The sequence below is a fragment of the Hippoglossus hippoglossus genome, chromosome 22, assembly GCF_009819705.1.
Source record: "Hippoglossus hippoglossus isolate fHipHip1 chromosome 22, fHipHip1.pri, whole genome shotgun sequence".
Classification (NCBI taxonomy): Eukaryota; Metazoa; Chordata; class Actinopteri; order Pleuronectiformes; family Pleuronectidae; genus Hippoglossus; species Hippoglossus hippoglossus.
In genome coordinates, this window is record NC_047172.1 from 17,658,298 (window position 1) to 17,672,174 (window position 13,877).

The 13,877-nt window shown below is 42.9% G+C and overlaps 1 protein-coding gene and 1 long non-coding RNA gene across 3 annotated transcripts in view; both read left to right on the top strand.

The window, feature by feature from the left end:
* The window catches only part of ldlrap1b (low density lipoprotein receptor adaptor protein 1b), a 35,347-nt gene that overhangs the window by 17,805 nt on the left and 3,665 nt on the right, over nucleotides 1–13,877 (top strand). For both annotated transcript variants that reach the window (XM_034576290.1, XM_034576291.1), the window contains exons 4-8: nucleotides 1,831–1,945; nucleotides 3,702–3,774; nucleotides 8,704–8,799; nucleotides 12,182–12,315; nucleotides 12,673–12,707. In XM_034576290.1, the coding sequence (XP_034432181.1) occupies nucleotides 1,831–1,945; nucleotides 3,702–3,774; nucleotides 8,704–8,799; nucleotides 12,182–12,315; nucleotides 12,673–12,707 (453 nt within the window). The remainder of the gene's footprint in view (nucleotides 1–1,830; nucleotides 1,946–3,701; nucleotides 3,775–8,703; nucleotides 8,800–12,181; nucleotides 12,316–12,672; nucleotides 12,708–13,877) is intronic.
* On the top strand, nucleotides 4,147–6,611 carry LOC117756020. Its single transcript, XR_004612718.1, has 2 exons — nucleotides 4,147–5,686; nucleotides 5,755–6,611. It is a non-coding gene; the product is annotated as an uncharacterized LOC117756020 (long non-coding RNA).

The following is a 13,877-nucleotide window of genomic DNA, read 5'->3' on the forward strand; positions in this document are numbered from 1 at the left end:
CCTGCTGCAGCCTGCTCCATTAAAGCTGACTAACCTCCACCGGCCTTGAGCCTTTGAGCAAAGCTTGAGTCACTTTTCTAAAATCCCACATTTATGAGTCTTCATCAATGCAAGCGGGGACTTTCCATCATTTGTCGAGGCATGAATAGCCTCATATTGAATAATTTTGTCTAAAACTAGGCAGACTGATCATCGACAGTTTTCTGGAGTTATCCTAGAACCATTTTATTGACAAGTTGTCTTCCAGGGTGACCTTGGAAATCTGAGCCATTTCAGAGAAAAGCCTCAGTCCCCCCACCTGTCATCGAATTTCCTGGCTGAGCAAGTTTGAGTCAATTTGTCAGGCTCGCAGCATTTATCTATATTAAAATCTAGTATCTAAATCACTGAGCTTTTTTTTTAGATTGAACTTGAGTAACCCTTTCAAAGAAGATGGATAAAACAGAGGATACAATTAAGTTGATAAAATGTGTATGTTGCTGTTAACTGCAGTCACCGATAATTAAGGCTGCAACCGATTATTAATTCCATCATCAAATAATCTAATGATTATTCTTTTGATTATTGTTTCGGAAAAAGAAATATAAAGATAAGAAAAATAATATTCTTAATTTCATATTTTTCGTGGAGCACCCTGTCGTGGTGCTTGAGTATAAAAATACCCGATTCATCCAGCCCCCCTTTTATGCAATGCCCGTTAAACGCAGCACTGATAATGGATTCTCTCATTTGATGAATGAAAAGTATGTAAATTTAGGAGTAATTAAAAGGCTGACTGGGTGAGGTGGGTCCAGCTGTAACCTCAGGATGCTGTGAAGACATAAAGCAGCTGGTTGGGTGTTGCAGCCCATTGGAGCTCTCCTCCCCAGACATCTGCTGAGAAGACGAATGACCAATAAAAGAAATGGATTTGCAGAGACACCCTATTTCCCTGACGCTCCCACCCAAAACGCTCTCCTCTAAATCTTGATTTTGTTGTGCAGAGCGCAGCTGTGATTCTAAAACCTCCTCAAACTTTTCTTGCCTTACTTTCATTATTGACGTATTTATTCCAAACTGTATATTCCCTAGTCATAACTTTACCAAGGGTGTCTACACCACAGTGACATTGGTGCACATGGTCACAGCTGAAAAGAAGGACAGATGGCAGACATTTCTTATAGCCTTCCTCCATCATTTTGAGTCTCCCTCGTCAACTGGCCGCTGATCCCATCACTTTGGTATCAGGGTGAAGATGACATGATGATCAAACCGTGGAGCAAAGCTATTTGTGAAGCATTACAGCGTAATTTAAAACCCTGCTATGCACCTGAGACCAATAAGCGAGATGAATACCTCATAAATATGTGACAAATCTCACATCAACAGGTGACCTTTGACACCACAACAAGCCAGGAAACGTTGTCTTTGGGAGTTTTCATGTACGTCATATTTAACGGGTGCACTCAGTGGGAGTGTAGTGACTTGTTTAAAAAGCAGAAAGGGATGGCATCCGTTTTGCGGAACAGCACAGATGTCCACTCGGTTCAGTTTTATGATGATGTTGGGCTCAGTACCTGTACACAGCTGGGGGGGTGTTTGATGACGTGCAGAGCAGTGCGAGTGTGTGTGTGTGTGTGTGTGTGTGTGTGTGTGTGTGTGTGTGTGGAGCTGGCTTTAAGAATGCACAGGTTTTTTTTCTCCTGTAACATGTTTTAAAGAAAAAATCTGATTGCTGGGGCGAGCTTAAGGGCTTAGTGCAGATGAAGTTGCATGATGGCTCCGCTTGATCTGTGAAGACTCTAAAGTCTCAGTGTTTTTTATTAAAGTGTGTTTTTTTTTCCCTTTCAGAATATCATATTGCACGGCAGACAAGATGCACGACAAAGTGTTTGCCTACATTGTCCAGAGCCAACACAATGAGACCCTCGAGTGTCATGCCTTCCTCTGCACTAAGAAAAAAACGGTGAGTAGATAGGTTTTTCCCGTTGAGTGTCAAGTGAGACAACAAATGTGTGTGTGCCCAACATAGTCCAGTAACTTCTTTAGGATATAAATATTAGTTATTATCTTTATGGCTCAATTCAGTTCCCTTTTTTTTTTTGTATTTTTGAACGCGTATATAAATAGATGACTTTATTAATCCCTGTAGAATTGTATTTGTCATAGCAGCAGCCAGTAAAGAAATGCAAGAATAAAAATCCACACTTAAATAGAATACAGCAGCCCTCAGACAGTTAAATAAAATACAAGATAAGTAGTGTGATAGTCTTGTACAGGCAGCACAGTGCAAAATACAAATATTTTACGGTGCTGAGAAATACAATTAATTTAGTCCAGTACTCTCATATCTGTGCATTTATTTTGAAGCTACGTCCAGCAGCTGGTTAGCTTCGACTGGAAACGGGGAAACGTAGCTTACATCTATCTGAAAATCTCTTAGGCTCAGTAATCAGTGTATTACATCCATAGACTAAATATAAAGATGGATGACATGATGGTGAAGCTACTTTTGGAGAACCTTACTTGTGGGGTGAAATGTCATGGTAGACAGCTGAGACTGACTCCTGATTGGACACTGTGTGACCTCGAGACCGGCTACATCCCCCAATCGCTAATGCGCAGACTCTGGCTCCAACTGATGTCATCAGAGCAAGATGACAGTGTTTTTGTATCTGGATTTTTTTTATCTCAGCCTTCATTTCTGGATAGTGGAGGTGGAGACATGTCGTCCATCTTTATATATAGTCTATGGTTATAACTCATTTTGTCTTGGTCAGGCACTGTGACTCTAAGAAGTCTTTTTTTTGTCATTGTGAGGTTGCCAGGCAACTAGCCTGCTCCCAGCCAATAAACAGTCCCTTACAGGACCCCCATGTTAAACCATGACATGTTGTTTTTACACTTAATATTTTTGGACAGAAAAAACAACGTGTTGAGTAATGAGGTTTAGAGATGCTGGTAGGTGTATATTGTTGCACCAGGACAGAGCCTGTTGTTTCCCCTTGTTGTTAATCCTAATTATTTGGCTACGGCTGTGGTTTTATATTTAGCATACAGACGTGAGAGCGCTATTGATCTTCTCATTTAACTCTCGGCAAGAAAGCAAATCAACTAATTTCCTAAATGTCAAAATACCCCTTCACTGCAATTAGTTACATATAAATAAACATATTGTTTAAAGTAAGGCGACATGGTACAAATGCAGGCGTCAGATTCTTTACGTTCAGCTTTTGCTCCTGAAAAAGTGTGCAAAGCAGTTAATGCAGATGTCTTGAAAAGAGAACTTTAGAAAAAACGCATTGCCACTTTGAGTCCAAGCATTAAATCAGGAGACAGACCAGGGTGAGAACATGTAGGGCGGGGGAGGCTGTCATCCTTCTCTTGGCATTCTCTCCATCCCTGGAGGTTTTTCGGAATGAGGGAACCACTCCCTCCTCTTCCTTCCCCTCACTAATTTAGTTCTGGCCAGAAGGCCACGTATCCTCCCACTTTCATAAACAACGAGCCATGGAGCCGCACGGGTTTATCTTCCTCCTCCTCCAGTGTCTGTGAAAGGGGACTCCTCGTGTTCGTGCTCAGTTCCTGTTTTTATTGGGGTCACAGTTCCGTCAACTTCCTGGAGTGTTTCCTTCCCGTGGTTGAGAAGGCTGATTATTCATCTTCATTTCATTCTTCCGCTGTATCTGACCCGTGTCTGTCTCTCTGCTTCCCACCAACAGGCCCAGGCGGTAACCCTCACAGTGGCTCAGGCGTTCAGAGTGGCGTTTGAATTCTGGCAGGCTGCCAAGGAAGGTACGCATGGTCGCCTCCCTGACGACCAGAATGTGATGGATGAGTTTTCCCTCTCCTCCCCCACATATTGTTATTCTCTTCCTCTTACTGTACACAGTCATTCTGTATTTCATCCTGAGGTTTTGCAGAAAACTTGGAAACGTTTATCATTTGTTTTGACCTTGACTTCTTTTCGAGGGGTCATGTCAACTAATGGAGAACTGTTTGTCTGCTTCCATTGATTGGACCAGTTCCCCACACAGTTGTTAAATCATCAGAGACCAGACAGACCTGCTTTGGTCAGAGACGCCTCTCTATTACAGAAAACTCCGTCATGGTTAAAATCTCATATAGGTATCGACTGGGGGAGTCGAGGATTTGAGGTTAGCCCGGGGCAGAGGTGGGCTGAGTGGAGGAGATCAGCTTTGATAATAGGACTCTGATGTACCAGAGCTAGGATTTTCCCTCAGTATTTAATTTTTTTTTTTCATCTTTTACTACAAAAATGTTCTTTATCTCCTCATAATATATTTAGATTTTTCTTGTTAATGTCAAGCTTTAAAGCATCGACCCGCTTTGAAATTGTGAGTGCCCTTAATAGCAGAGTACAGTGAGGAGATAAGCAGGCAACAGCACGCAGTTAAAGTGCTGTGTAAAGGACGGTGTCACACACAGCTCAGCAGAACATGTATGTAATTTACCGCATGTATGACTCCAATGTAAATGAGCAGTTCTCGCCACATGATTTTGGTTTCAGCACCATCACCCCTCTACATGTCGACTTGTAGGTGCTCTTTGGATTTTTTGATTATCCATTGTTGCCGTCCGTCTCGCTTTTGCACCTGGCACCCTTAATCCCACTCACCCCACACCCATTGAGGCATTTTCTCTTTCCTCTCCTCTCCCTATTCCAGCACTTGCTTCTGTTTATTATGAGGAGCGAAGAGGTGGCAAGCGAAGGAAAGAAGGAAGGGGGGGATGGGGACATGGATAGTGAGAGAGGGCAGGAGATGATCAAAGGCGGGGGGGGGGGCGAAGAGACGGGTGCTGGGATGGCGAGTGTGTGTGAGAGAGAGAGAAAAGAAAATGATTGTGTACGTGTGTCAGTGCGAGCTCAACCCCCTGACAGATTCAGTGTCAGCGCCATTGATCTTGTCTCATGTGCTGGTTAATTCAGGACTTTAGAGACTCACATGCTCATTGTATGAACATTCTAACTGCTTCTTTCATTCACTCCACATTTCTACCCCTTCTTCTTCTACTTCTACTTCTTCGTTGCCTTCGTCTGACGTCGTCGTCTGTGTGGTGGTCTTCATTGTTTTTGTCGTCTTCTTCACTGTCTTCGTCTTTCTCTTTATCTTCTTCGTCTTCATATTCGTTATCGTCTTCGTCATCTTCTTTGTCATCTGCGTCGCCATCGTCGCCATCATCTTCTACTTCGTCTTCGACATCATATTCTTTCTCCTCTTCGTTGTCGTCTGCGTTCTCTTCTTTTTCCTCTTCTTCTTCTTCTTCTTTCGCCTCTTCTTTTTCTTCATCTTCACCTTCTTCTTCTGTGGTGTTTAAGAATGTTTTTATGTGTGCACATTTCCATTTGCGGATGGATTAGTTTTCCCAGGATCAAGGCCACAGGCTCCCACCTCACGCCTCTTTATTTGGCTGTTATTTTTGAGCTGCATATTAAGTCTGCTAAAGAGAGCGTGCTGTCTTTTAACCTCACTATTTTTCTCGAACACTTCACCCCACCCCATGTTATTTTCCCCATTCCTACTATTCTTCACCTATGTATGTCTTCATTTTCTAGCCGAGTCTTTTAATTAGCAAATCTGCTTTCTCCTGATTCAGTACGATGTTACTGATGAAGGAGAAGTGATGCGGCACTGGAAGGGGTTTATAGAGGGGGAAATGATGATTTTTTTTTTTTCAAAAAGAAGTAGTGGCATTCTCTTGTGGTGGAGAAAAAGAAAGCGAGATAGGAAGGGGATGAAAAATCCTTTCGAGTCTGTTTCATTAAAGTTACAAGACCCCTGAGAATCATGGCAGAGAGAGGGGGGTATCAACTGTACGTCTGTCTAGTTTGCTGCGTCTGTTTCTGACAAACTCCTCTCTACCACCCACAGCGGCTCTCTACAGCCCACCACACATTCCTGACCCACATTCCTCCATATTACAGCTCCCCATCTCTGTTCAGAAATCTGTGTTCATAGAAAATTCACTGTAAACACCACAGTGGGCTTTGAACTTGCACATCTTTAAGTCGGTTCCGTGTTTGGCAGGAGTTTGTTTCTCGACTCAGACTGAAAGCTCACACTGGAAAGGCCACAGGGAGAAAATAGTTTCTTGGGGAATAACGCTGCTGTCACTAAGCTACCTGTACTCAGGGGAAATGAGATGTTTTCTTGTGCTGCCTTCTTTTGTTACACCAAGGATTTTGATGAGATATAAACTCCTCCTTGCTATAAGAAGGTCTCTTTTGGACAGACAGAAATGGACATTTGATCTACAGCCATCGAGTTACAGTTCATCAGCATCTCTGTGCCTCATAGGGATCATCACAGTGGAGCAGAAGGTCTTGTGTTGTCCTGTGTGTCTTCTTGATTTGTTTGAGCATCTGCCTCACTTTCACATAATGGGCCATAGGGATATTTTAGGTAAGGCAATAATAGATATTTGTACATTCGCGAGTAGAGTCTTTTTACTTTAAGGACAACGAGTAAAAGCATTTAACAATTTAGATTTATCTCTGCTGATATTGGAGAGCTTCGGAGGAGTTATGTTTAAAATTGCCAGGACAGAATATTCAGACCGAGACATATATAATTTGAGAGGAGACATGTTAATGGAACTTATTAAAGGATGGTTTTGCCAAAAATGAAAATATTACGTACTAGGTCTTAAATACATAGTTTGTAAATTCTCCATGTGTTGTAGTTCTTTCTAAACGATACAGATATTAGCACATTGTAATAAAACCACAAACAAGACCAACAAGGAACTGATAACTGAGTCTACAAACACCCCTGCCTGTTTATCTCGGTACCCTCCGCTTGGCTGTGGGAAAGACTATGGATACCTCCTGTCTCTGTCTGTAGTACGAGACATAACGTGGCGTTTTCTAGGCTACTTCATCTCATGTTCTGTTATGAGGAAGTCTAAGTAATTCTGGGATATTCACGTCTTGAATTTTATTCATTATTGTCTTAAAAAGGTCTTTTAAAAGGTCTTAAAACCCTGAAAGCTGAACATTTTTTGACACTGACCTTTCTGCGGATTCACAAGCCAACACATGCGGACACCGTCCTCACAACATCGCAATGCTACACAAAACGCAGCAGTGCAACAGTGAGGATTTATTCAAAGCCAAGTGTTTCATTAGTAATAAATAAAACAGTGATCACACAGAAAGGAAACAAGAGGAGAGAAAGAATGGTATGACATGCAACATAGCTGGAATGTAGCTGTGCGTGAAACAAGAGGACGCACAGTGACAATATACTGTATGTTTATTTTGTTACAGTGCATTTCCCCAAACTGTGTGACCTTACAGAAATAACTATTCCTCCCATGTAGGGCAAGTTAACAAAGGGGTGTAGCTGAAAGCTGATTTGAAAAGTGGAAAAGGAGATTTAATGTTCTTCATGGAGTGGTGTACCACAACATACACACAGGGGCTTGCAACATGCTCCTGTGCAACGAGTGCAAGACGTGGCACTGTTGGACGTGGATGTTGCACAACTGTAACATCAGCTCCTCACTTCTGGCTGTGGACTTTTCTTTGCGTGTCATACCCTTTTTCCTCTCCCTTTGTTTTCATGCAGATGATCAAATAACCTGTTGTTGTAAATTTACTTCCAAGGCTACTGCTTTGTTTACAGTCAGATTTTTACTGTCAGAGTACCACAACATGTAAGATTGATTTGTAGATCCGAGTGTGACGTATCACTCTGTCCTAGAAATCGTCCTGGTTTTTGCTGAAAATAAGCATAGCATGCTCCATAATTTAGTCCCACTCTAGCCCTGTTCACACCTGGTACTAACATCCGTTCTGAGAGATTTGTTCACACCTGAATTTGTCTCCTGTGACCACTTGTGATCAGATCTCACTCCCTCGCTCTATATCCAAATAAACACGTACGTCATTCGTGTTTGCTACAAACAAATTGTGTGCTTTTACCCAGTCTGAGTTTAGAGATGTGTCCTATGACAATGTTTGTATGTATCCGTACAAGAGAGAGAGAATTAGAGCAAGCTGAGTCAGGAGGGGCTGAATGAATGAATCCACACAGCAGTGAAGAAAGATTTTTACCAATTTAAGAAAAGTATCAATTATTATGTGGTGATCATTGTTGATATAGTGGCAGTGGCTAAAAACAAATCAAGGTATAGTCACTGAGAAGCACAAAAAGTCTGCTGTCCTTCACACGCGGCCAGGTTTTGTTGATAAACACAGGCAATGCAGCTTCTCTACATTAAGAGCAGTGTTTTGTACAAAATGCAATAATCGCTGTTTTCATTTGCACTTACTGACCTGCACTGGCTTTTAAACCACTTTCTTAGCAGGTACAAATGTTTTGGAGTGGGCTGAGCCAATTATCTGTCTGACCCAGACGCTCTCTCTTCTCCGTTTAAAGTCTGCTCTCACTGTACTTACCGCTGTGTGAAGTATGAAGTCTGTTACAATCTCTACAGCCCAGGCAGGCCCTCTGAGTTTCAGTCGACAGATGGCTTGAGTAATGGCCTTAACCTTATCTGCCAATTTACTGCTGCTAATTTGTTTGCACACATTATACGCTTGGTTAGCGAAACATTCAGTTGCTAGAAAACGGTTCCCTTCAGTGCTGCACTGCGAGGGCATTCGAACAGTGGTTACAAGTTCCTGAATCACACCACCACTTGCTTAACTGACTGCTCTCTTTTTTTTCTTTCCTTTTTGTTATCCTCGGCACACAGAGAAAGAGAAACGAGTGAAGTCGGGCTCAGACGGGGAAGGAGCCAGCAACTCCCAGTCAGAGAGCTCGGCCAGCCTGGGCAGCCTGAAGGGAGGAGGTGAGTCATCACATCTCTCTCACACCCTATCTGTCACTGCATCTGTAGCCTCAGGGGGTGGAAGAGTTGAAGTTGAGTATTCAGCCACTTGTCAGAGGTTGGCCTATATTAAGGCTGCAGGTCAGCTGAAAACAATCTGCATTCTATTGGTTATTCTTTCTCACTGACATCGGCACAATGAGCTGTCAATTACATTTTTCAGTGATTATGTCTGATGTTAATCGTAATGATGATGCTCTCTTTAAGTTGGAAATATTAAAGCCCACTCGCCTTGTCGTGGATTCCTTTAAAACAAATCTTCGATCCCCATGACATTTAATGACAACAGAGAACTATCCATGAATGCACATTCATATTCTGCCCGACGATGCTTGTGTGTAAAGCAGAGTGTAAAGAGGCCCACATTTTCTTGTGACCCAGTTGTTCCATCAGATTTCCTTTGTTTCCAGGACATCAGTTCAAGGGTCATGCCTTCTAAACATGATGCAGGCATCCACTGTGCCAAGAAACCTTCAGGCATGATTAGCTCCACATATTGTCCGAGGCCGAAGATCAGGGGCATCTTATCGCCAGTGGCTCCATGGCTGTTCACTTATTTCTCATCATGCTTCCCTCTTTGTTTGTTTTGTTTTGTGTATGTGTTCGCCTTTTTCCTGTCACAATTTATATGTTGACGGCCACTGTTGCCCTGATTTCAGACATTCACTGAAGTCTGCACAATTTCCTGACATTTTTGGCTGTTGGTGAGAAGGCAAACCAACCTAGTGAAATGTCAGACTGAGTCCATGTGGGAATAGGGGAATATAGCTGCAAACTGTACAGAAGATTCACAGGGAGCAAGTGGGCGCGTTGATGACATTTCACATGATCGGTTGGAATATAAATATCTCAGAATGAAAAGGTAGAAGATGCTGACAAAGACGTCAACTTGGAAATATGAGATTCAAGATCTTTTGGTGATAAGAGACGATGCCCTGCCTGTAACCAGATGCCACCCCTTGGCTGGATGTTCTGGAGATTTTCCTGTAGTTGTGAAAGCATCTGACTCCGAGAATCTCCTCCCACATGATTCATTTGTGAAAAACGAACTCCAGAAAATGTCTGGACCCAATTTTCCAGAGTTCATGTCTGAAACCGGCTTTAAAGTTTTCTTTCTTTTTTTGAGCAACTCCAACAACATCTGCAAACATCAGCTGTGCATGGAGCTTACTCCTTTGCCTGGTGGCCAGGTGGCTTCCAGCCAGAGAGGGATCTCTGTAAATCTGTTCTGATGCTTTATTTGGGGCTCTGGCCTTGGACGTGGAGCTTTTTATGACCAACACAGGTTTTAAGGATGATGAGGCTCAACAAAGTTGGAAACAGATTCTGGTAACAGAGTGGCTTGGTTTTTTTTTACCATTATCCCACCGTCCATTCTGTGGATCATTTTAGCTGGATTTCTGTAAAGCAAAGTGGCATAATCATACAGCAGAGTAATGCACAGAGCGGTAGAGGCATGTGAGTGCCTTATGAAATGGGCCGAGCATTTCTCTGCTGACAGAGGTTTTTTACTGGCTGCCCTAAAGCAGTGATTGGGGACAGCAGAGCTTTGTAGCTGTCAGAAGGTTACATTTATGTAGTGTTCACTGTGAGTCAGAGGGACTCTCAGGATCACTGGTGTTGTCGTGGGTGATTCAGCTTTATTCATGAGACATGATACTTTCCACTATCTGCCGGCACCAGGCCTCTCACAGTGCACACACAATATAAATACCACTTTTCCTGAGTTACTCTTGATTGTGAGGTTTTACTGCTCAAGAATACTAATTTTAAACAGTTAATCATGTATATACTGTACATAATGTCAAAAAATATTTAAAAACAATCATCACAATTTCCCAGTATGTGAAGTGACACCTTTACATCTCTTATAATTCCTTTACTCTCATAAATGACACTACTTCCTTTACCTGTTTCAAAGTACCCACTCTCGAGTTTCTGTTGACTCAATCCATTCATTTGTTTTTACAAGGTTTTTATTGCTATTGTAGGACTGGAAGATGCACTGCTTCATACCGTAGTGCTGGAATAGTTGCAAGTATAGCCGTAGCATCATAGAAGCATCCCAGCAGCATCTCTGCAGCAGACACGCTCCCTGTGTGAATAACAGACGTGTGCAAAACACAACAGATAAGCGATGCAGCCGTCACATGCTGCACACATATCAAGTATGGTTCAATCAGCATAATCTCACATTTGAAAAGCTGGAAACACTAAATATTTGGTGATTTTGCTTGAAATAGTACAGACAAAATGGTGGTCAATAATACATGTTTTGATCAACTAGTTGATTTATTGATGCATACATCCATGCATCCATTTCCCTCCGCTTATCCGGGTTCAGGTCATTGAGGCAGCCAGCTAAGCAGGATGCTTTTGACGTCTCTCCCCCGAGTCCCAAACCACACTTTCCAGCTCCTCCTGGGGGATCCCGAGTCGGATGGGATATGTCGTCTGTCAAGCGAGTTTAGGGTCTCCAGTTGGGCCGTGCCCGATAAACCTCTAATGAACGGAGACATCCTAATTAGGTGCCTGAACCACCTCAACTGGCCCTTTTTCACATGAAGGAGCAGCGACTACTCTGAGCTCCCTCTGGATGTCTGATCTCTTCACCCTATCGCTATCAAGGCTGAACCCCAGCTAATGCAGAGAAAAAAGTGTTGAGTCTCCTTCTGGGTGTTTGTTCCCAGAGCCCCGAACTTCCACCTGAACCTCAGCTTTTAACTTCAAGGCCTTACCAACCTTAAGCCATCCCTCCCTCTTTTCCCCCATGAACCACAATCAGTCCAACAATATTACCTTTTTCATAACAGCAGAAAACTACAAATGCGGTGGTCAGCTAAGGATCATTAGTTTCAGAACTGAAGTGTGTGCACAACAAAGAGGAATCAAGGTTTTAATGTTCTCAGCGGACAACATTTGCCTAAAGACTTGACAGAAATGAGTGTTGACAAGTATTATTGACACACATTTATCATCGGATGAGGCCATTACTAACCAATCACGTTACAGATCAGAGACATGCGAGTCAGGGGGTTACTCCAGGCTCGCTTATCACAGAGTGACAATCCACACACGGCTGCTTTAATGAGACACATTAGAGCCTCAATAAGAAAACCATAATGACTACCATGGCATTATACTTTGTGCACGCATGCTGCTGTTTACTGCTGCGTGACTGTATGATAATCGCAGGAGCCGATCAAATTGTCATTTGGAGCAAATGAGTCGTTATTATTATGACCACAACTGTTAGTGAATTCTTAGAACTGCGCAGAAAGTAAATGTAATATGAGATTTGAAAGGTTTATTTATGCTTTCCTTTGCCTGTTTCATGTTGCAGAGGTGGCCACAGGGAAACTTCTGGACCTGGCTGAGGGAGCCAACGTGGCACAGGTCCACTCAGGGACCAAACAGGCAGAATCGGATTCCTTTATGGAGCATAACCACGCAACGGAGAACAACAATACTGTCTGGGTAAGACAGGTCCGGCTGCTCAGTCGGTTTCAGCTGTTCGGGCTTGATAAGAAAGGAAAAGAAGGATACCATGAAGGAAACACTGATTAAGTGCCTGGTGATGTTCTGTACCTGTTGTATTCACGGGAGCTGCAGTGCTGCTGCTCAGAGTTAGACAATAGCCTATTGAAGAGAAGTGGCCTTATCAAATGGTCACATAGCTGGAGTGGGTGTGGGGCTGCGAGTAGCCTCCCGAGACCATTGCAGTTTAGAGAAAAGTGTTTGAGTGTGTGTTGGCTTAACATTATTAATCACTGTTTACTGATCATCTCTCAAGAAAACAAACTTTAACCAACTTGTGTGTGTTCTCTATGGCAGGAGTTGGAGGACGGTCTGGACGAGGCTTTCTCAAGGTGAGAACCAGTGAACCAGGATGTAGATAATTTTTTCTTCCCTGAAAGCCCAGTCTCTGCCAACCAGCCACACAAGCCGCTGCTCTGGAAATAGCCACCTGCGGTTTGGGCTGCTCTCATAATAAACACTGCCTCTCCCCTGCACTCGCCTCAGCCCAGTGCTCTCCCACAGACAGACGGGCTCAGCTTACAGGCCCTGGCACGGCCGACCAGCCTTCCTGATTCACGCTGATTTTGTATAGGGCTCCATTTACCATGGTCTCGGACCGACACACTGATTTCACATAAGCTCGGGAAGCATGTGATTATCAGACGGACACATTGCTTGGTATTTACACCACAAAACCACAGTAGAGTAACTTATTTTTGTAGCACAACGTGGGAAAAAAATAATGACAAAGATAAGCTCTAAGTTTCATGTCTTAGGTTGAAGGGAAAGTCCATTGTCTGAGCCGAATTCCTTTTAAACTCTGCCGACGTAGCAACAAACTATGGAGCCAGAGTCCAGTGTGGTTAATGTTTTAGTTTAGTGCATATCAGCAGCACTCAGAGAAGCTGTGGTGGTCGACAGATTCAACCTTATATTAGTAGATATGTATTTCCTTTGGCTCTGCTTGGGCTCTGCCTTCTATTTGTCATGTGTCTGTTTAGCAAAAGAAGAGAATGAATTCCACATTCTCTGTAATCAGGCGTTAAGAGGCCATTTTGTCTGTTATTGGATGGATATTTGTCTGCTCACACTTTAATTACACCTTAATGCCGTTAATCTCCTGTGCTGTGATTAATGAGGATGCTCCCAGCACGAGCAGAGACGCATCCACATGTAGATTTATGGAAGTGAAGAAAGTTCAGGGGCCCCTCGAGAGCCAGGCCTGGTCGATGTCTGCGAGATGAAGCTGGTGTGGTAGAAGACAATTAGAGACAATTAAAGATTCTGTGAATGAGGCCATAACAGAATGACAGTCTTTGTATTATCACTGTACCTGATAGTTGGTGTGTGACACACACACACACACTTCAACATGAGGGTTGACATAAGCTTCGGATAAATTGACTGTTTATAGCCAAGTAACGTAAATGTGCCTTGTCGTCCCCCATATCATTTTAGATTATAAAAAAGACCATTAACAGCAAATTAGTGGCTATAGGGTGTAATACTATATATGTCTA